Consider the following 23,112-nt stretch of genomic DNA (forward strand, 5'->3'; position numbering starts at 1 on the left):
AGGTACAGTATTGTAAATTAGCATTCTATTTGAAGTTTATGTGGATTAATCAAAGCGTAATATATTTTTATATAAAATATTTTCTTCACAGAGACACAGCACTCTCTCTAATCATCTAGAAGTCTATAGCTTCTTCGTATTTTTAATTACTTAAAGTTGAAATCAGGTTTTGAAGTGTTACTAGCTATAAAAAAGCAAAACAGAATAACCAGGATGATTCCCACCAGAAGACTCATGTTGTAAAATATTTGTTTAAATACTTCAAATAGCCTGTCCCATGTACAGGCCTATTAAGACTAAACAAAGCTGCTTTAAAAGATTCTATGGTAACTAGTAAGAATATATCAAAATAATAAAAGCCTATCTTTGAGAAATCCATAAAATCACTTTGTGAAATAGAGAGGTATATGCCTATGTGGTGTTTAGCGTTCCACACCAGGAGAATTATGCTTTCTACTAATCAGAACGCAGGCCTGAGTTAAGGGCTTTTTGTTTGTTTTTCTTTTCAACATTTTGGGATAACAGCTGGATCTCTACAATCCACCCCCTTTCAGGGTAGGGTATCTTCCTCCTCGTCTTATTATTTTGCTTCCCTTCCCAGAGAAGGTAAGTCTTACCAGACGGTTTTTTTTCTCTTTCAGCATTGGCTAGCTGACATACAATTTTGATATTTGGCAGCACATTGATCCTACCATACTAGGTCTACATCTGATTTGACCTATATTATCTTTTATCCGATATACACTGATGAATAAAATCCCCTAGACTTCTGCAGAAGAGAGAAAAAGGACTACTAACATTTAAACTTTGGATGCTCATAAGGGTAAAGTARGCTAACCAAAAGGTAATAGAGGATTTTAAGAGTCTAGCAGAAGTCTCTCTCTGTTACATATAACTCTACAATAAAAGTTTGCATAACGGTAAAGTAGATCAGAAGATCATTATCAAAGCATCTTAAAAAAGAAGCTAACTGTAACACATAGATAGATGTTATTCTCAATTTTAATTAAAAGCACATTGATTTACGTTTCTTTCAGCAGTGTTTAATTCCAGCCTCAACTGTCCTGAGTTCCAGCTAACCAGCACTTTGAATCCAGAGAACTCATAACTGACGTCAGCTAGATTTCTGCATTAAAAAAGTTCAAATCACACCTCTTGTAAAAGTTACACTTTTCATGATTATTACTTGCCCATTATCTTACTGACTCATCCATTTCATTCAAATAAAATATAATTCCTTATAAGAGGTCTGCTACTATATCTGCCTCTCTCACTTTCCCTGAATATTTCTCTCACTTTCCATATTTTCTTGGCTTTTGGGAAGCTGAGACTTTCTCCTCTCTTCCCATTCAAACTTTGACCAGAACATTCAGCAAAAATAATCATCAATGTTGACAAAGGTGTTTTAATGTTTTGCTGTTAAGATCTGAAAGGATGAACAGGACAATCACCATTGCCTACAAACTTGGGCAAACTTGTCACTATTTATGAACAGCAGCAGCCTCTTATTCTGTGTTACCACAACACCTTACTCCCGGAACACACATGTTGTTCAGCATCACATAAAAGTGTTCCCAGGCGGCCATTTTCTCTGAATGTTTCCTGCCACAGTCTCTGGACACACTGCAAATAGCAAACATTGTTCAATACCATAATAAAGGCAATACATTTAAAAACACTGAGGGCATCCTTCTTGCCTCAAAGTTTTTTGTTTAACTCAAYCTTATCTGGGCCTGAACATATTTATTTTCCTGGGAGAAGCTAGAATTTAGGAAGCTGGACTTTTTTTCTCCAGGACAGGAGTTTCTTAGGTAATTCATAAGCCACATTTAACGTCTTTTTTTTCAACTAGTTGCTTGGAGTGAGCCTTCATCTTCCTATTGTACCCTATGCATAATCTTCCTACTGTACCCTATGCATAATCTTTTCCGAAAAGTTTTGTATCATTTTTACCAACTTCTGTTATTAGATGTTATGTCTTTATTACTTTGCAAGAAGTGCAAGTCACTTCTATGATGCTATAGATACAACCAATTTGTAATAAAGTAGTATTTTAAAAGAATATTTACAAACATACTTTGTGCACACAAGATCTGTATGACACAGAATCAGTAAGGTTGAAAGGGATTTCTGGAGATCATCTAGTCCAACCTCCCAAACATCTCCTGGTGCTGGTTCCACTGGGGCTTGAACCCAGAACCTTCAGCATGTAAAGCAGATGTGATAACCACTACTCTATCCCTCACAGTATCTTTGCATTGCCACTGAAGAAGAAAGAAAGAAAAATAAGCAAATAGCTRTAACGAAAGGAATTTTCTTCCTCTCGAGGATCTTTTAAATGACAGATTGCTCTCACACTCCACTCTTCTGGGGAAAAAGTGTTATTCAAGTTGAGACATGCAATTCCAGATGAAAAAAGAGCACCACTTTGAAGTTCCTGGTCACAGGGCAACTGCAGACTCATGCAGCTGGCAGCTCATGAAAGACACAACCTTTTTCAGGCAAATTCCTCTACCTCTGTATGCCATGTGGGTATGTACAAGAATATTAATGTGGCACTCAAATGGGTTCTGCCATCTCTTCCGGGAAGATGCTGTGTAAAGAGTATTATTTCTAAAGTTGATGTTTGTGTAAAAAGATGGGAAAGGGAATCATATGAAAACATGTTCTCACAAAGGAAGACAAATCTCTCTTTGGAACCASACTAGGACAATAATTTATTGTACAAAGAAGAAAGAATCAGCTGTTTTGTGATGCAGAAAGGAGTTCCTCCTCCCTACTCTCTTAAACAACTTCTATAAGGATATTATACGAAATTGTCTGCTGCAGAAAGCACTTAGCCTTTGGTTTCGTGATTAAAAGTGCTAGTGTTCATAAATATCTTATAAAGGAACACCATGCACTATATTATTCCTTACATAATTACAAGCCTCAGATGAACTGCGTGATCACCCGAGTGGAAATACAGTGTAAACATGCATACTGCTTGCTTATCGCCATGAAATAATATTGAATTGGAACATAGAAATCTACTTTTTTAAAAAAAAATGAGGACAGTATTTAGAGTTTCTAGAAAGAAAAGGAGGAAAAATTCACAGATTAAAGAAAAAAAGGAATAAAAAGTGTTTTCTAGGGTCACATTAACATTTTAGCAAATTTCTTTTTCCTTAAATTAATCTTATAGCATTTTATAACTTTTGTAAAGCAAAAATTTAATAAACCATATAAGATTCAAGCTGGGAACTTATATTACAATCAAGATTTTTAAGGTTCAATCTATACTTTTTGTAATTTAACTGCCTAAAACTGAGCATAGTGACAGCTCTGCCAGAACACTCTTCAGAAGAAAAAGCTGTGATTAAATCTATTTTTATTTTAAGTATTCTACAGTGAACTTACCTTAGAGTTGATATTCTGTTAATCTGCAAGATTAATTATGCTTATCCTGAGCCAACGAAAAGTAGGTGCTTGCAAGCCAAGACTCCCTTCACTGGTACAACACCAAAAGCAGTGTGGAAGATATCATTAGTCCAAACAATACCTCCTGTGAAAAAAGTAGTTAATGGTATGTATTCTGAGTAAGGAGGAAAGAGTTCAGGGATGGAAAGGGGAGAGAGCATTTCCTGAAACAACATTCTTTTTCTAGATGAGCTGGTAATAAGTGATATTACGATATTGTGGCTCATTGCTGACCTTTGAACACAATTTAGAACCTTTAAGTTTGTCACAAGTAACAGATTCAGAAACTTTAGCAGTTGATGCCACAGGCTGACATAGAATGAATGACTGGATTTTTAATACCATGATATACTGAAATTTGCCTTTCAATTTTTCTTCTATCACAATGTCAGGAATAAGTTTAGTCAAAGAACTGATTTGGCTATATTCCTCAACACCTTCTACATCTGCATTACCTGACATAACTCACATGCTCCCAGTCAAATGGCATCTTAAGTATCAAAAACAATGTATACTCTACTATTCACATTTCAAATAATCCACTTCTTAATCTGTGCTACTGGGTGATACAGCTTCATAAACCACTTTTTTTCCTAGGACAATTACAAGCTGTTACTCGAGTCAGATTTTTGTACTGCTATGCACCAATGACAACGCAATAATAAGAGCAGAAGGAAACAGACTCATTGTGCCAAGAAAACAGTTTCATAGACCTTGAGAGAGAGGCCACATTTGCAGACCTTTTATTCATAAGGTCAAGAGGAATTATTTTGGTTTTCTGTATAATATGGAACAGACAGTATTGTAAAAATGTAAAATGTAAATGTAAAAAATATTAGAAACTGCTGCAACTAATGAAATACACAGTTATAATAAACATTTCAAAAACAGTGGTCTTAATCAGTTCTACAGCAACCATGTATTCCTTTTGGCAAATAGATACATTGTTCAGATTTCTTCCCAAATTACACTAACTTGCATCCAGATTTCTTACCTACCCATTTCTGCATAGTTACAGCCTGTAGCCATTTTTTATATCTAGTGTAAAGAGATGAATTTTTAAAAGTGTTAATCTGAATAAAGCTTCCTTAAAACCTTTAAGAAAACCTTAAAATTAAATATAGCATCAGTTTCTCTTGCATTTTTCCTACATTTTGTTCAATCAATAAAAGTTCACATATATTCTTGACTAGAACCTATCAGCATCTTCCTTTAAACGTCATAGGTTTCATTCTATTAGAACTTTATAAGCATTTATAGCAATTCAATTTTGGAAGATACCCAACTTACATAAATACATACCTTTAGTCAGTATGTTCTCTGTGTAACTGAAACTGTCTTCAGTTTTAAGTTTTCAGTACTATGGAAAAGTGGCCCTATGTAAAAAAGAAGGTAGTAAAATTACCACTAAGTAGCATTTGAGGAATTAATATTTTCACAGATAAAAATTCCAATTGCTCAAGTATTATATAAAATTGCTCATACAATAAAAAGATACTTCCTCATTCCAACTGATGCAAAATAGCCAAAGTTCCAAATGTTTAAAAAAAAAATCAGTCTTAGGGGCCTTTATTTCAGTTGATACTTATTCCATAAAGCATGATGATTATGTAATATTTCATTTTGTTGTTCCAAAGGTAGYGAATCAATGCAGAGAAGATGGGATAGGAAATTAGAAGGTCAGAGAATCTGTCAAAATAGTGTATGGCACCTATAAGAAATGCTTAGGTAAGGTCCATTCAGCTCAGTAGTTGTTTCTGAAGCTTTATAGAAAAGTTTAATTGAGACTAATCTATATTGAGGTCACATACTTACAGAATAAGCAATTTAGAGAACAAAAGAGATTGAAGCTCGAGGAGAATATTTTATTACAAGAGTTAGACACTGACTACTAAACCCACTATCTTTTGTGGATACCCGTGTAATGAACCAAATCAGGTAGCTGAAAAGTAGCTTGGCAAAAAAGAATCCTATTATTCTTATGCACCAGGCACTCACTCCATGCAAGCCTGTGTACCTCCATTTATTCAGTAGCTGTATAAACACTAATGCTGGTACAGGTGGGGAGGTGATTACAATGAGCGTCTGATAGAGGGCTGTTTACTTGGCAGCAGTGTCAGTTCACACTAGATTAAATTGACCAGTCCGCTAGGAAAATCATAGACTGTATACATTAGGCTTATACAATACAGACCTTGAGAAATCATCTCTACAAAGATTTGAAGGACTGTGTTTACGCACACATGCTGAAGTYTCAGAATATAAAGTTCCATTACGTTTAACAGCCACAAAATAGGAAAATGTATGTAAGAAATAACAGGAAGTATCCTATTCACCAGCTTTGGTTTCATAGCATTTTAAGTAATTAGAAAAAAAAATTTACAAGGCTTTCTACATGTATTGAATTCTTGTTTTATTCAGTACTCTTTAAGAAGAAATGTGGTTCTTTCTGTGGAAAAGCCCTGGGAACTATTAACACTTGCCAGGGTTTTAGCTGTAATATCCCAGGCCTAAAGTTTCCCTAACTGTTTCCCAAAAGTTCTATGGAAGAACAAGCAAAAGCTAGAGGAAAGGAAGTTCAAAACGATTATGTATATCCCTGTTCTTTGACCAATACTTTTACCTCTGGTTTTAAATGAAGAACAAAACCAGTACTTCTTGCATTGCTTTCATTACTTTTCTGAAAACAGAGAGTATGCAAAAAGCTGTATCAAAAATGACAGTAAGGTTGCAACTCCAACCTATAAAAGCCAAGAAATTTAAAGTTAATCTGACATTCAATCCTTAAATCATGCAATTGTGCTTCTTTTTTAAAAAGCAACAATGCAAGTTAATGACAAGCTGTCAGCCCTAACTTTGAATTGCCTGAAGTTTGTCATGTGGTGTTTGTGTCACAACCTTAATGTTATTTAAATGTAGTTTTTAGTATCTATTATTTAAAAAGGTCTACTTCACRACAGCAAAAAGCTTTGATGGAGTAAACCTCAAAGTATACTGTAGTGCTGGTATGCCACTTCATTAGAAGTAGTGCATAAAACATACGCTGTTGACAAATCTAATTCATTAAAGGTGAGGTAGATGCACTTTAAAACAACTGGCTGGCATCATTATCTACAGTTCCTTTTATAAATTATTCTTCTTTTCCCTTTTGACTGAACTTGTCAGTGTTCCCTTTTCAGATTGTGAATGTTTTTGCCTTAAAATTCAATACCTTCAACATGTTTGGACAAGTTAAATAAGTAGCGTATTTGCTAAAACTGAGATTGTAAGCAGAAACATTCACACTGATTATTTCACCTATATTAACTAATGAGGATCAAAATTAAGTAACAATGTATAAGAGTTTCAGCTTTATCAAACATAAAATTTAAAAATGAAGAGAAAAGGAAATTACAAAGTAGAGCAGAGAACCATTCTGGCAGCTTTTTGCATTGCCATTCAGATGACTTGGATTCAGAATTGAATTGAATTCTGCAAGAAAGGAGGAGATCAGGCACATCACAGATCTGACAGCTAGCTGACATACTTAGTTTTAAAAGGAAAAATTGCTAACTGTATTACTCAGACTTTTGTAAAAGCCAAAATTGGTATAAGAGCTAACAAGTATAAAATTGCCCATAAATAAGTTTAAACTGGGAATTGAAGAATGGCCCTACCCATCAGAGTGGTGAAGTGCTTGAACAGCCTTCCAACAGAAAAAAAACAGATACAATTTGTCAAAAACTAATCAAACTCCATCTTCGGTTATCACTGCCTGTGCAAATATAATTTTTTTTTCTCTTCAACACAGGGAGAGTGAAGTCCTTCCAGTTCTAGATCACTATAGTTTTTAGAAACCAAATCACAGTGCAGGAGCTTCATTGAATCAATTAATGAAGAAAAAAGAACATTTTTGAGGAATAAATATAGAATAYGATACAGTTAAGTTCCATGAATCACATATTCACCAACATTCTAAATCACATCATTGTATGTAAGGCAACTGAGGGAAAAAAAATTCTTAATCAAGGCTCTTTCTGTAACATAATTTTCCTTTTGATTCCTTATGAAGTGACCAAATAGTTATAGAAATCTTTGCATAGAATGCATAATAATATTTCAGTATGGCTACACTCCGTACATGTATTTTTCAGTGATTTGGCTGGACCAACAAAGAATTTTGCCTTGCTCAAGAAAAAATCCTATATAAGATATAATACCATCCTGAATATTTTTATATAGACACGTGTATACAATATTCTATATTGTCTTTTCCTTAGTATGCCAGATATTTAAAGATCTCGGTTTCATAAAAATTTGTATTTGATTTCAATATAAGCTCTGATAATATTCTAGAGAAAACTGTTTCCCTCAGGAAACTGTCTCCCTCTTCAGCTTGGACATTGCTTAAGAAAAGAAAGACAAAATAGTAAATCTTAAAAATGGTGCTTATTAAGTTCACAATACAACTGACAGCTATCTGGAAATTTCTTACACACCGTGAGCCACTTTCTTTGAAATTCACCCCACCTGATAGAGGAGTCTGAATCTCCTCTCCTCTCCACTGCCCCCCAACTCTGTTCTACCAGGCACCAGCACCTGTTGTATTTGTTCTTATTATAAATCTAAGAAAAGATCCATGAAGAAAGAAAAAGAAAAAAAAAATAAGTATTTACAATGGCAAATRTTATGAGACAATCTGTAATCACCCAGTATTACTCCTGATCCTTACTCAACTTTTTTCCTAGCAGATGAAATGTCTTCTAATTTGCCTATCAGGGAACGAAAGCACTGGTCACCAGCCACTAGGAAGCATCACCAGTTTCCTAATTTCTAACAGCTCTTTCCCAAAGGCAACAATTTCTACATAAAAAAAAAAACATACTCAACAGAAAATTTAGACAAATAGATGATAATGGATAGTACTGATTACATATATTAAGTAGCAAGTGATTTAATTATCTCCTACTCTTCTCTACTTGCAGACAAGCTGGCTCCAATATAAGACTTACCCTGAAAACTTAAAAGGTGAACATTTTGCCTAGAAAATTTTGGCATAATGGTAACTTAAATACAGAACCATCTCCAAACACAATTCATTTCAGCCTATTTTATTCCTACATGGATTGCAGCAAATCAGTTTCTTCAAAAACTCTAAAAGAATTGACAAATTAGTTTACCACATTTCAATCAGCATCTATCTTCCACCTCACTGGAGTTGTATCACGTATGTCCAATATACTACATATCTGCTTTTCCTAATTAAAGTTTCCCCATTACTCCTCATGCCATTCCTTTTCTCTTAGTTCCATCTCCTACCAGACTGCCTTTACCATCCTGTGAGTGGAACCGTCATATTTGTTCAAGCCTTCCCCCCATTAAAACAAGGGGACAGCGAGCTGCAGTTGCACAGACTACAATGGTATTTCCACTCCAGGAGACACCTCCTCAAAGGCCACCTGTCCATAGAATCCCTAGWGAACTGAATTCATACTATTTCACTTAAAACAATTTTGTTACTAAAAAGATCCATATTCTATTGACTGTTGCTACTAGCAACTCATCTTGCAAAGTCATTTCTTAGATTTTGTACCAGGGGCCTCTGCTCCCTGTTAACATTATAGAAGTAGGACCTGGGAAATGCGCTTTCCATTTTGATTGGGCAGTACAGCAGCCTAGTAAATCTTTGAGGATCTTTATGGGAGTGGGGAGACAGSAAAGGAAGAAAAATAAATAGGGGCAGCAGGGGTAACATTCTTATACTTTATGCTTACATAGAAGAGCCCTTAATGCCTTATTTTGCCAATATTTTTAAGGTACTGTCTCCAGCCAGCGATTTCAGCCCTCGCCTTCCTAACTTTCTGATCATCTTTATAATCAGTAATGCTGCAAGGGGTATTGTCAATCTCACCCCCCTTTTGGCAATGCTGGCACTCCAGATGAGAGAAACCTGCATCTTCAAAAACTTTCTACACTGCTCCCATTGCTTCTTCAGGAAAGGGAAAAAAAGGAGGAGGAGACCGTATCTGTGTCACTGCCTAAAAAGACATCTTTTATGCTTCTGTGTGTCAGGGACTGACCGGGTCACCTACTTGCATCCACTCGCTCTACAGGAGGTCTAACTCCCTTTTCTACAACCCTCAGTAGTCCTCACCAATTCTCAAAATGCTCCTGGGACTCCAGTGAACAYGATGGGATGTTACTGCCCTTTTCCTTGAAGGTATATTTCCTCATAGCACTGAGTGGTATCCCTGGATGTGAGAATGACTTATATACCTTATTCCTGTGGACGCCAAAGCCAAGGAGAATCATACAGCAATACTTTCCACCCRTCCAAATCAATCAGTCTTTATGTGAAACTTCTTGTTCATTCAGATGAATTCTTCACAAGACTTAGTGAGTAAAATATAAATGGTGGATGCTCAGCATATGAAACTGGCCTGATTATCAAACACTCAAACCCTGTCTGAATGGCAATAGGTTATTACATTAAAATGACCTATTTTCTGCTATTAATCTCACAGTGGATTTTGAAGTTATTTTTGGCAAATAGTGTCTCCTTTGTGAACCTAATAGCCAATAAGCTCTGATAAAAACAAACAAACAAAAAACAATTAATACATTAAGTTCAGTTTAGTCCTGAATGCTTCTACCATAGTTTTTCCAAGACTCTGAAGGAATAATGGTATCTCAAGATAAGCTTGCCATTGCCAGTTATTTGGAATTSTTAAGAAAAATGAAGGTATAAGAAATATAATAGTTATCTGGAAGATCTACTGATGACAGGGTTGYCCCTCAACTTAATGTGAAACTGAACAATAATAAGGAATCTCTACAGTACTCTGTAACCCTCATCTGAGAAAAACAGATTACCCTAAATATCAAATCTRTATGTCTGTTACTTGTATTTCACAATTGTCTATAATCTTCCAGTTATATGTTGATAAAMTATATAGAGGCAGAGCTGTAACACACTGTAGGGTATTTTGGTAATACTCACGCTCTTCTTGTATCTTTATTTTCTTCCCCATTATAGTTCATGCCATGCTTTTTTCCCTAACAACTTTTTAGTACTTTTCTTTTTTTCTTCACAATCATCTGCTTCTTTTGCCTACCCTCTCTACAAAGACAATAAATTGTTGAGCAGGTAAGAAGTATACAAGCAACAGGTTACCCCACCAGTTTTATCACACTTAAACTTATTTTCTAAGATCTGTGAGCCAGGGTTCATGTACATCTGCAGTCTGAGGCATCAATTATATTCTTGGTAACTACCTGATAAAAAAATAGAGCTTTTTTTTTCAAATTGCAGATAAGAAACTACTCTTGAACATTCTGAATATATACTTTCTCATTTAACAGTATACAATTACTAAGATGAATGTAATTAGGAAGCTGCCTTTATGCACATTCACCACTCTGTAGTTACTTAGGGAAGAATAATACACAAAAGACAAAGAAAACASGAGGGATGGAAAGGGGGGAGAACTTTGATGAAGGAAAAGCTATTGACCGTATCAGAAATGACCTCCTGCACAGAAAAAAATATTACAAGGTCAGTGAGGGAAGTACGTCCATTAAGTACTCCAGGCAAGTATAGATGATCTAGGTCAGAGAAGGAGAACAGTAACATGATAAGAAAGAAAAGCCAAGCAGCCAGGGGTTGTTAGGCAAGGACGAGAAATTTGAATTTTATGTGGCAGGAAAGAGAAGTATTAAATGCAGAAGGAAACCAATCTTCTTGCCATATATTAAGAACAACTAAAAAGCCAAACTCCAAGTCATTAATGAAAGAGCACTAAGGAAGTTCACTTCACTAGTTCACTAATAAATGAACTAATGATCTCAAACTAGTCCTCAGAATGATGTAACTGCAACTGTATATAAGGYTTGCTTGGCATCACTGACAGAAGAGATACTGAACAAATTGCTGAACACCACTCTGTCATCTACGTTTGTTCCTCAGCACTGGCTCACTGACATACATTAATAGGACACGTTATCTAGTGATGGTCCACTGTAAATAGTGGAACGACCAAAGTGGCATGAGTTGGACTTGTATCACACGCTGGACTTASGACTCACTGAGGGGAGAAGGAGATTAGTTAGTGTCTTTATGGGAATTGGCATACAGGCAGGTATGCCAGGCATACAGGCAAGGGGATAAGATCGTTTGAGCTTATAATAATAAGAAAAATGATCCATGTAAGAAAAATGGTGACAGGAAAGAAAAACAATTGATACCTCCTGGAAAGGCCATAAAAGAAGATGATTTTGAAAGTAAATACAAAATTGTGCTAATCAAGTGTTTACATAATCAGTAAAGCTTGSAGAAAAAGCAAAAATTTTGCTCTTCCATTCCTATATTGATCAGCACATGAAAGAAACTACAAGTATGTTTACAGAAGAACCATTGTTATTAAGATGAAATACTCTTCTAGCCGTTCTAGCTTTAGTGGATATTTGTTTATGTTACTTCTAATTCTATTCATCCCTTGAAAAGAATTTAACATTTTTCCTTCACTGTAYTGAAAGCCAAAGTCAGTGCTTCATACTGAAGACAGAGTTATAAAATGGATTTAAAACATGGCATGAACTTAGATTTTTCTCCACATGAAGGCAGTGTGGAGACACATCATACTGTATTAGTTTTTATGACTAAGTTTTCAGTGTAGCTTCTGSTTGTTTTACCAAAGCTGTGATTACGAAGTGTTTGACCACAATTTTCCAACAGCACTGTGATTTTTATTTTGTCAAATTCTATCTGTGTAAGTGAGCATACACATCTATCCGCACACATACACGTGCCAACACACAGTGCCAACTGCATAAAAGGCAATAGATGTGAAAAAAAAGCTCTAAAGAACCCATTTTAATCTGATAGCTTTAAGCTTTCCATTTCTGTATGATGGAAATTATTCTATGCATATAATGGAAAATACCTTCTAGCAGATTAAACAGAAAGTGAGATCACGTTTCACAACAGAGATTTTTATGCATGGATTGTACCATTATCACAGTTACTGCAAAAGATTACATATCATTTTCTACATAACAGGTCAAACTGCTAGTGAAGGACAACCTCCAGCCAAAACCAAGCCCCAAGTGGCAAAACAAAGCATAAAGTGGTAAAGGCTTGCAGAAAGAGTTCTGATATCTAAGGATAAGGTGCAATAGTGACCAAACTGACCATGAAAACACCACTGAAGCTTGGACAAAGGTAACAGCAAATAGTATGAAAGTGAAATAGCTAGCTATGGAAAAATGTAAGAAGTAAAATTTCAAGGCACAAGACATGGTTGCGATATGAYTATATACTGTACATAAAGGAAACAAACTGTAACACAGAAAATCAGAACAGCTGAATAAAAAAGAATAAAAAAGAACTTTTTTTCTCCCTTTCTCTCACTAAGAAATGAAATTGAGAAAACAGCACTTACAGAAGTCTGAAAGAGATGGGCACCTGAAATACCAGGTAACCCTGACTGAGAAAGGGAAAAAGGAATACTTATTTCTCTGATCTTKGTTTCTTGAAGAACTGAGGACACTGGTGTTGTACAGTCATTTTTGACATTCTATAAAATGTAATTAGAAATTGTATAAATGAAGTATCATTTGTGTAGCACTGAAAATCATGACTTTTGAATTTTCTTCAAAAAGAAGTCAGTTACATGCTAAGAGAAAGCAAACGGAAAAATGGACATCCATCTAAAACCCAGTGCCAAGCAATGAAAACATAGTTTATAATGATGAGCAACTGCACTATGTATTTGAAAATCACTTAACAGGAACAAAGAAAGAGAGTTATTGGAGGAGAATACTCCAATTAAATAAGCTGCCTGCCTAGATTAACCAAGACTAAGATTAACTCATGTAAATAAAAAATATTTAATGAAGTATGACATATTTGGCTACTATTATCAGAGCACAACAAGGATGGAAAAGAATAAGAAAAGATTTCAGGCTTATTATGAAAAATTATAGAGTGAGAACATAAATGAAATGCAAACTTATTAGACTGCTAAAATAAAGGTAACTATATGGTCTTCTAAGTTGCATTTCAATAACAATGTATATTAAAGTCAAAATAAATATGAATGCTTGAAATTTTAATTATTTTGATTCCATGCATATTGTTTGTCAGATGGGAAAAAAGGCAAAATAAACTCCAGAAAATATTTAATATGTATGGATAACAAATGACCATCATATAAGTATGTGACTTTCTCACTAGTAGCTAGTTTCAACTAAAGTGTTGCAAATACAATATGCATAAACATTCTGAAGTTTGTTAAGAGTCAAATGACATAAAGCTACTACTATTGGTTATTAGTTAAGTCATGACTAGTACTTAATAGTAGTTAATAACAAACTGTTAACTTTAAAAGATATTAACCCCCTAACTATTCGAGCTTTATCAGAATAAATAAATCCAGAATTATTTGTTCCTGTGAATTGCATCTAATTCTTTTCTAGTTGTAAATAAGAGAACTTTGTGACAGTACCAAAGAAAAAGTATTTAGGGACAATAGRTTAAGTGTAGTCTAAACTTCAGATTACAGCCTAGAAAATTTTTATGAAACAAAAAAATAGACACAGATTTTTGGATTTTCTGCAATCCAGTTAAGCAAATTAATAGGAATTCCTTTACAGTGATGGTAACTCAACAGTGAAAGTATGAAGGTGAAACTGGTACAGAATAGCAAATGAACTAATTTTCATTACCAACAAAAATGCAAGCAATATATATACACCCATCTGACTGTAAACATTCAAGTTATGTAATGACTTTTCAGTGACAATTATATTAAAATTTAATGTCAGAGCTGGTTGATTGTTGTTTCTTCATCCTTACATACGAAAATATGGTTGCAATGTTGATGARGTGGGGAATATTACAGTAAGTACAAGGAAATCAAGCCAGACCCACTCTCACTGTTTCTTCTCATGTTGTCATTGATTTTTCATTACTTTAACATGTGGTTATTTCCATAAGAAATAAGTCAGTAGAGAAGATAAACACTTTTTTTCTGATAACTATTCAGTATGTGACTCCATGTCTTATATGTAGCATGAAATCAAAATGTCACTCTTAATTCTAAATAAATGTCACCATCTCTTTCCTTAGATCAGTGGGGTATGAGAACACTCTATAAGTGGCATCACAATACCAACTTGAGGCCAGGCAGAATTATCTTTCTACTTCGATATCTAGGGAACTCAGAGAGATCTAGGCTCAAGTGTCCATTTCAACCTGCAKTCAAACCTGAGATGTCCAAAGCCAGACTTTTTTCCCAAAGAGTATTTCTATTTTATAGCACTGATAAGTTCAAAGCATTGCTTRAATTGATCTAAGTTGCAATTAAAAATACTCAGCATTTGTGAAAAGTTTGCCATATATATCTCAGTCTTAGGGGACTTAAAAACAAAACAGCTACCACAATGAGCATGAAGTGATTTGTCCACTCTCAAATATTTTACRGAAGGGGTGAAAGGATTATTCAGTTCTCTAAGGATACAATTCAATTATCTTTCTTTTCTTGAATCAGGATGAGTGCCTTCTATGTTCCAACTGTAGGAATAAAAAAATAAAGTATTCTACAGAGCCAATTTTATTCACTAAATAGCACTAACCCATCTTGTGCATTATAAATGACACAGGAATCAAGTTAAGATAATCACATCTCCTATACACAAGGGACCAAAATAAGGTTTCACAGATGATCTTAGTTCTGGCATTCCTAATTTTCTAAATTTTGAGTGCTTGATGTACAATCATAGTATTATTTTAACCTTTTCATGTAGCTTTGCAACTTTTAAACAACACTGAATTCCATCGTGCAGCTAGAGCAAAYTTGAAGGTTTAGAAGGGAAGGAGGAATCTTTAGACTTAAAGACTTGAGGATCTAACTGTAGCAGCAGGTAGTCATCTTGTACGAGGATCAGGCATCACGCAGAACAAGGCCCTTTGACAGGAAGTTTCTCTGGTGCTGAGAGAAAAGGGATACTGAGGGCTGGAAAYGCTAGGTCCCATTTCTGATTCTGAAAGACAGTCTGTTCGAGAGACGAGACACTTCGATCTGGATCTACTGCAAACTCTGCTTAGTTGCTTTGCCAGCTTCCTCTACCAAGTGAAGTCTCTTCTGTCTTCCATCACCCATCCCTATAAGAGGGCTTGCTAGTCTTTTAAGTCTGTTGAGCAACAGAAAACGGGTTTTTCAGAGGCAAAAGGCAAATCTCAGGCTGTAGCGAGACGCTCCACGCTGGCGTGCTCTCAAGCTGCTGCTCTCAACCAGGCATCCCAGGCTTCCCCATCCCTGGCTCCGGACACTGGCAAAGCAGCGCTCCCGGCCTCGGAAGCGGCTCGCTGGCCGCGGCTCTCCTCCCGGGGGGCGGAGCGGAGCGGAGCGCTACGGGGGACACGGCAGCCGCGCCGCGGCCGGGGCAGGGCCGCGCTCCGCGCCGCCGCCACGGCGCCTCCCCTCACCCCCGCCCCGCCGCCACGCAGCGCGGGGGCCGCCAACGGCCGGGCCCAACCGTTAAGCAACTGCGTCACCACYAGCCTCGCCGGAGAGGGGCTGCGATCCCTCCTCCACCGCCGTCACACACCGCAGCGCCGCGCCGCGCCGCGCCCGCTCCGGCCCTGGGCCGCGCCGGGGCCTCGCATCGTGCGGCTGCTCCGCACCCTCCGCCCCGCTCGGCTGGGCTCCAGCGCCGGGCGGGCCTGGCCCCGGCGGGAAGGGAGGGGGAGAGGGCGGCCCCGCCAGGGCCACTTACCGGCCGGGCTCCCCCGCGGCGCGCTCGGCTCCGCGCCCACAACCGAGCGACGGCGGAGCGTCGGTGACAACGGCCCGGAACGGCGGCGCCGCCACATCCGGGGGCGGGACGGGGGGAGGCGGGAGCGGCCGCGGGGCCGCCCGCGCCGGGGCCGAGAGGGGGAGCCGCGGCAGCCCGCGCCGCCTCCCCGCCGAGGAGATGGCGCCTCTTCCCGCGCAGCCCGCTTCCCCTGCCGGCGCGGCGCGGCGCCGGCGCCGCTAGCGGCGCGGCCTGCCCCCGCCCTCGCCGCGGTGGGGCCGGAGCTGCTGCACGGCCTGTGCTGAGGGGGCTCGGCCCGCCGCGACCTGCCCCTCGGCGGGCCTCCGGCCTGCCTGCTTGCCGCCGCTCAGGTACGCCGGCCGCGGCGGGTAGTGACAGCCCCTCGGCGGTGCGTCCTGCCGCGGTACGACCGGGCGAGGAGCAGGAGGTATTAGCAAGAGCATGAGGAGTTTCATAACGTRTATTCCGTGCGTTTTTGCTGCCTTTTTGTTTGTTTTTTTTTTTCTTTTAACAGATGGCAAGTGGTGGCCAGAAACGGGTAATCCAATTAACTGGATTTAAAAAACGAGAAAAAAAGGCACTGCTTGAATTGTTGCTCAAGCTGGACTGTGTTCTTATTGATACTAAGGTATTGCTTTATATAAGCTCCCACTGGTGAGAGAAAGCAAGAAAAAATAAGGGGCTGTGTAGAAGCTTGTGTATTAGTAGCCAAAAAAGTTAATCTGTTTCCAGTGATGTGTGTTGTGTTTTCCTTTTTTGTTAGAAATACAGAAATTGTACACATCTTATAGCAAAACAGCTTTGCAAGAGTGAAAAGTTCTTAGCTGCATGTGCTGCAGGTGAGTAAAAGAACTGCTGTAAAATTTCATCAAATCATAATATTAAGATAGGAAAGGATCTTTAAAAGTCTTCTAGTTACATATTTCCATGTCATGAACTGGCTGTTTTRTCAGCACTTACTCTTGTTCCCTAAGCCTTGATTATTAGCAAAGCACTACGTTCAAATTTAATTTACTTTATGTATTTTTTTTGCATTATTCCTAAATAGTTTTCATGTCACCTTCCTTTATTTGCTCCCAAACCAAAACTTCTGTAATCTGTCAGTTACATTGTAAAGTCATATTCCAAATGATTTAAGTGCTTAAAAATAGATTACTTGAAAAAGGGTGGAGGACATACACACAGCTATAGTTGGCATGGATTTTTCACATCAAATTCACACATGCCATTCATTAGTAAAGATCACTGTCTCTAAATTTCTGGTTATTCAGCAACAGAAAATTTCAAGCCCTTACCTCTGCCATTTTGCTCTAGTCTTTTCTCTTTTGCTCTTCTCTTAACTCCTTGTGCCTTATGAACTGTCATCAAGAAAGAGAGTAAAAGTTTACATGAGAAAAGACACTTTAGACCTAAAATTTATAATAATGAGTTAATATCACTTTTGGAGATTTAAAACATCTGGAGATGTTTTCTTTGCACTAAGTGGAAATAGCATATGTATTGTCTGCTTGACAGTGCTAAACTCTGTCATGTTTCTATGTTCATAAATACTCCTTAATACTACTTAATACAGTTAGTACTACTTAATTCTGGAAGAGGTGCTCTTTTTTTATAGTTGTCATTTGATGGTGGAGAGAGAGTGTTCATTCCTAATGCAGTTTTCCCAAGTATAACAATCTTTAATCTCGTTTAGAACTCTCTGGAAGTAAGCATAAATACTAATAGAAACATTGGTCTTCATGGACTTCTTAGCTGACTTACTTTTTGAGACAGAATTCTTGAAATTAAAGTTTTTCTAACACACAGGTTATATGCAGCATGCCTTTTTCAGTCATAAATACACTGGTACCTATGCTAGATTATGTAGAAGTACCATCTGTGCTCCTTTTCTGAGACATTCTGCCAGTCAACCCTGCTGTTCTGTGAAACCAATTAGGTTTACACAATTCCAGTCAGTTTCTCTTACAGTATTTTCTGTAGGTAGTGTTTCAATACAAGAGCAAGGTACTAACCACAGCACTTGACCTGAATCTGAGAGAAGGGCGAGACCGCGAGAAAAAGGGGAAGATTATTACAGACAGTATCAAAAGTGTACGTGCCAAAGAAGAAAGAAGAGAGGCGGAGGAGGTGGAGCCAAGGGAGGAGAGAAAAGGATGTGGAAAGAAGAAAGGGGAAAGACAAAAGTCTAAAACCATATCCCCCTAATATTAGCACTCACTACACTTACTATGCTAGTAATATCAAGCATTTACAAAATACATTCATTCTTCTTTTTAATCATATTTAATATATTACTTCAGTTTACTCAGACTATACCTTTTGCAAAAAAGGTGATTTGACAGCATTATTGCATGTTATATAAGTACATCAAGTGTACCTCAAATCTATTTTAGTACATTTGAAAGTATGTCAAATGATTATTAAAAATAAAGTGTCAAGGAAGATTCTATCTGGAAAGTTGCAAACTTATGTTTGCAGATTTTTGAGAAGACAGGCAAGTATTTTACCTGGGAAGGGTAAAGAGGTAGCTCATCATTAAAAGAAAACAAGATGATCATTTTCAGTGGCATTGTGAGATTTCTGATTTTAAAACGTGAAGAAGAGCCCTCTTGCAGTAGGAAGAAGTTTTTAAAATGGTACTTACAATTCCAGCACTTATTTGCACAAGAAAGGTTGAAGTTAATTTTATATTAGATCRTCAACTGATTGCCGTTTGTCTACACAAAAAATCTTCTGTGGCTGACAGTTCATTTGCTTTTTAGGAAAGTGGATACTAACTAAGGAGTACATAATTAATAGTGCCGAAAGTGGCAGATGGCTTGATGAAACAACGTATGAATGGGGATATAAAATTGAAAAAGACACCCATTATTCACCTCAAATGCAATCTGCACCTAAAAGATGGCGCGAAGAACTGACACACACTAGTGCTCCAGGGGCCTTCCACAGATGGAAAGTTGTCCTCCTTGTTAAGGAAGGTGATAAACGAAGGGATCCTATTACAAGGTAGGAGAATATGTCTTAAAGCTGAAGTAATGAAAGATAAAGCTCTTATTATATAATTAAAAGAGTTTTTGTTCTTCCTTCCCAGTTAATTTGGTCCATAACAACCTCAGGTCCTTCAACATATGAACTGTGTTCATTAATACTCTTCCACACATTTTTATAATAGTTGCACACTGGCTTTAAAATCACTGTTTTTCTAGCTTGCGTTCAGTATAGTGTCAAATATAACACACACTGTTACATATTTGAATCTTAAGTAGTTGCTTACAGGAACTTTCTTCATGAAACAACGTACATATGCTTATGTTTTTTTATGAATATTCTTTTATTTTGTCCTCACATTACATTCAAATGGTAGCCAGAACAGGATAAACTGTATCATGTGGGTGGGTGACCTGAGCCAGCCATGAGCTATGTCTTACTAATCTGTTTCACATTCTGACTAACCTGATCTTTCTGCGTTACATCTGTGCAACAGCTCCCTAATTCTGACGCCCTTATTTGTACTGTAACAAATCTTTATGATATCATGTAAATACAGATAGTACAGAAGGGAAAGGGCAAAAATATAAAGGAAAAACAGAAAAGGAAAACAACAGGAAGTGCAAGAATTTTGGGACTACGTTTATTTTTTCCAAACTTCCTACATRCCTGGATTCCCTGATTTATGTGCTACGCTGAATCTCAAAAAGCATATTATGTAAAGTGTGCTCCTGAAACAGAGCTAACCATTACAAGATGTTGTTGCTCCTTTCAGGAAGATACACTATCCTACTGTCCTCTGTTGAAATCCAAGTTAGCTGCGAGCGCTTCCCAAGTCTGGATCTGTGCACATTGTGCACGCCCTGATTTTCTATGGGGCATGAGAGCAAGGTGTATGTCACAGATGTACAGGCAAGCAGGGAGATGCAGTGTATCTAGTTGATCATGGTATCAGAGCTTCAAGGTGCATCACAGAGTAGCTGTGTGCAGTTCATAAAAACCGAATGAGAAGTTGCTGAAGTTATCATCTTCTAATATTATCAACTGAAGACATCTTGAGCAGGCTATTTCCTTAGCTGAGTGGAAAAGTTTACTATATGCTGTCTTCCAGAAAGATTCATTCGTTCTGCTACACTTCTGAAACACCATATTTGTTTCCAATGAAAACTGCTTCTGCAAGTCCTTGTGATAGTGCCATTGAAGTGCTGTCTCGCACAACTCTGTTAACAGTAAAAGTAACCTTTAACAGGAACTACATSAGCAAGACAAATGAACGGGGAGTTTTGTGGAAGGAATCTTTTTTTCTTTTTTTTTCCAAGCAGTTTCCAGTTTAGTAGGATCCCCACTAACATGGGGATCCTTTAACTCAGGCAGAAAACATTGAAAGGTGGATTTTCTTTTATCTCCAACAAACATTGCCTTCAGTCATGAAGGCCACTGTCACTTTGAGAAATGATTTTTTTTCTTTTTTTTTCTCTAATACTTAAAACAGTCTGTCTTTCTCCCCTTTTATTCTTTTCTTGCCATTAATCCCTAGTTACTGGATATGTAAGTGTATGAGGCCAGCATCCTTTTCCTTTTACATATCTGCAATTTGAAAAATGAACATATATTGAACAATTCAGAAGACCTCCTTTCTTCTTCCACTGTCTAGTCTGTCATCTTTTCTAAAAAATATGAATCATTGCAGCAGTACCTCTCTGGAATTTCCTCTGAGGAAACTTGCATATAATGTTGCCCCAAACATAAACAAATCTGTTTTCTGTGTATAACACTGAGTGGCACCAAATGCTGTAGATGACTTTAAAATGAAGTCAAAAAGTATTTGCAATGTGAAAATACCAYGTTACAATTCGGAAAAGCAGTGTTCCACTTTTGGTAAACCACTTGATTTATGGCCAATCTCCTAATTGGAAGACCCACTAATTACCATCATGGGGAACATAATGTAATAAATTATAGCTGTTGTCATCTAAGAATTTTATMTTTGAAAAAAAATCCTCAGAGAGAAGCTTTCTATCAGATATGGAGGAGGTGATTTTAATTAATAGTGTTAAATTGTGAAAAGACATGTTCTTGTTAAATGGGTTCCTTCCTTTGCTCAAGGCTCTTAAGTGCCATTTTTATCCACCTATTGAAGGCAGTGTAATGTCACACACCTAGAACCCTTATTCTCTTGCACTTGCATGCTTGTAGTTTGTGAACATTAATGTAGCTTTAAGCAATGTTAATATAATTCAGTAAGTACATCTTTCCAAATATATATTTATTTAGAGTTCTAGAAGCTGGAAAGGCAACCATATGTTCATCTCAGGATGCAGGAAGAGATATTACTCATATACTCATCGATGATAAGAGTTTTCCTACAAAAAAGCATTTATTTGAAGCTCAGTATTACCCTGTGCAGTATATAGGAGATTACCTTTTTGAGGTAAGTAAAAAAAAAAATACCTAAAATTCATTTTTCAATAGTATTGTTAGCAATTTATGTCATCTTTACTAATTACTCTATAATATAGCATTAATAATAGAAAAGAATACAATCAATCTGGATGTTTTGAAATTTAGTTAAAAACAAAACAGCTTTCTAATAGGAAAAATTCTCTCCCCCAAAGGAATATTTTGATTAAGACTAGTAGGTATAACACCAAGGAAAAAAACTCCTGAAAATTTCTTTTTCCTCTTTGTACTCCTCCTTGGTTCCTACTTGGTGTTATTACAACTGGAAAAATGGTTTAGACTTCAGGAAGAAATCCCAGTAGCTCTTCCAGAGTAGTACATGAAAATAATGTAGCTGATCACCAAATAAACAGTTAGCTAGTTAGTCATAAAACACCAAAAGAAAAATAACAGATCATCTTCTGTATTCTCTTTATTTTGTAATGATTTCACGTGTGTGTGTGTGTGTGTGTGTATGTATATATGTGTGTATATACACACACGACTTTTATACTGAGTTGGGCACACACCGTTAAACTGCATTAAAATAGTATCCTCATATTTTCATGCTTCCGTATCAGTTTAATCACTTTTTTGTGAGTCGATCTCAACTGTTTACCTTTTCATTTATAACTTTACAAATTATGCTAAAATATTAAGATTCAGATGGTTAACTCAAAATATGTTTGCTAGCAGCCCTTGGCTGGGAAAAATTGGTGGCTGTAATGTGAATTCTGTAAGGGAATACTTGGCAGCAGAAATTCACTCAGAATATTTCTATTTTGGGAATCTATTACAAACTATTCATCTATATTCTCTGCTACTGAGATTAATGATGCTAGAATGAAGGTTTTTCATTTCCTAAAATAGGTGTATGAACTGCTTGCTATCTGAGCACACCTTCAACTCTCCATTACTGTGGAGAGATCATTCCATACTTGTAAACAAGTAAATTTAAATAAAACTATTTTAAATAAAGGACTGTATATGCAACCTTATGAAAACTGATTAGCATGCCAAGGACATCTTTCTAAGAACTTCTCGTATACCAACAGACTGCATAGTGTAATGTTTCTGCATTTGCAGTGCTCTTGTCTGTGGAATCAGAAAGGTGTGACATAATTGTCCTCATTTCAGAAAATAATCAGAAGTCCTTAAGATTAAAAATCATATTTCCAGCAAGATGGAGTTTTTGGCTGGAATGACTTAGCCAGCTGAGGCATCCAGTACAAATTCAGATTCTTCAGTGTTAGGTTTACAATTCAGCCAAAATAGAACAGAAGTTAAATTCGCTGTGATGCAAAAAGACAAGGCAAAGGAAGAAAAACAGCTTGATTGACTTTCACCCCCCTGTTTGAACTGATGAGGGGACATGCAACTCTTAAGTGAGTTTCCCTGTGTGCAGAGTCCCTAGAACTAGAAATTATTCTT

The 23,112-nt window shown here is 37.0% G+C and overlaps 2 protein-coding genes across 6 annotated transcripts in view; one reads left to right on the forward strand and one right to left on the reverse strand.

Moving 5' to 3' along the window:
• The window catches only part of KIAA0825 (KIAA0825 ortholog), a 248,946-nt gene extending 232,504 nt beyond the window's left edge, over positions 1-16,442 (reverse strand). For 2 of the 3 annotated variants that reach the window (XM_085299730.1, XM_085299731.1), the window contains exons 1-3: positions 16,216-16,299; positions 4,762-4,835; positions 3,400-3,544 (exon numbers count right to left, since the gene is read on the reverse strand). The gene's annotated coding sequence lies outside the window, so the exon portion shown is untranslated. Of the gene's footprint in view, positions 1-3,399; positions 3,545-4,761; positions 4,836-16,215 lie in introns of all 3 variants that reach the window. The other variant, XM_085299732.1, reaches the window with a different exon arrangement.
• SLF1 (SMC5/6 complex localization factor 1) overlaps positions 16,256-23,112 on the forward strand; it is a 35,276-nt gene continuing 28,419 nt past the window's right edge. For 2 of the 3 annotated variants that reach the window (XM_085299733.1, XM_085299735.1), the window contains exons 1-5: positions 16,256-16,604; positions 16,769-16,882; positions 17,018-17,093; positions 19,017-19,260; positions 21,517-21,673. In XM_085299733.1, coding sequence (XP_085155859.1) covers positions 16,769-16,882; positions 17,018-17,093; positions 19,017-19,260; positions 21,517-21,673 — 591 coding nt within the window. In that variant the 5' untranslated portion in view covers positions 16,256-16,604. The other variant, XM_085299734.1, reaches the window with a different exon arrangement.

The sequence above is a fragment of the Rhea americana genome, unplaced genomic scaffold (genome assembly GCF_003343005.1).
Source record: "Rhea americana isolate MKP2758 unplaced genomic scaffold, rheAme1 scaffold_153, whole genome shotgun sequence".
NCBI classification, from domain to species: domain Eukaryota; kingdom Metazoa; phylum Chordata; class Aves; order Rheiformes; family Rheidae; genus Rhea; species Rhea americana.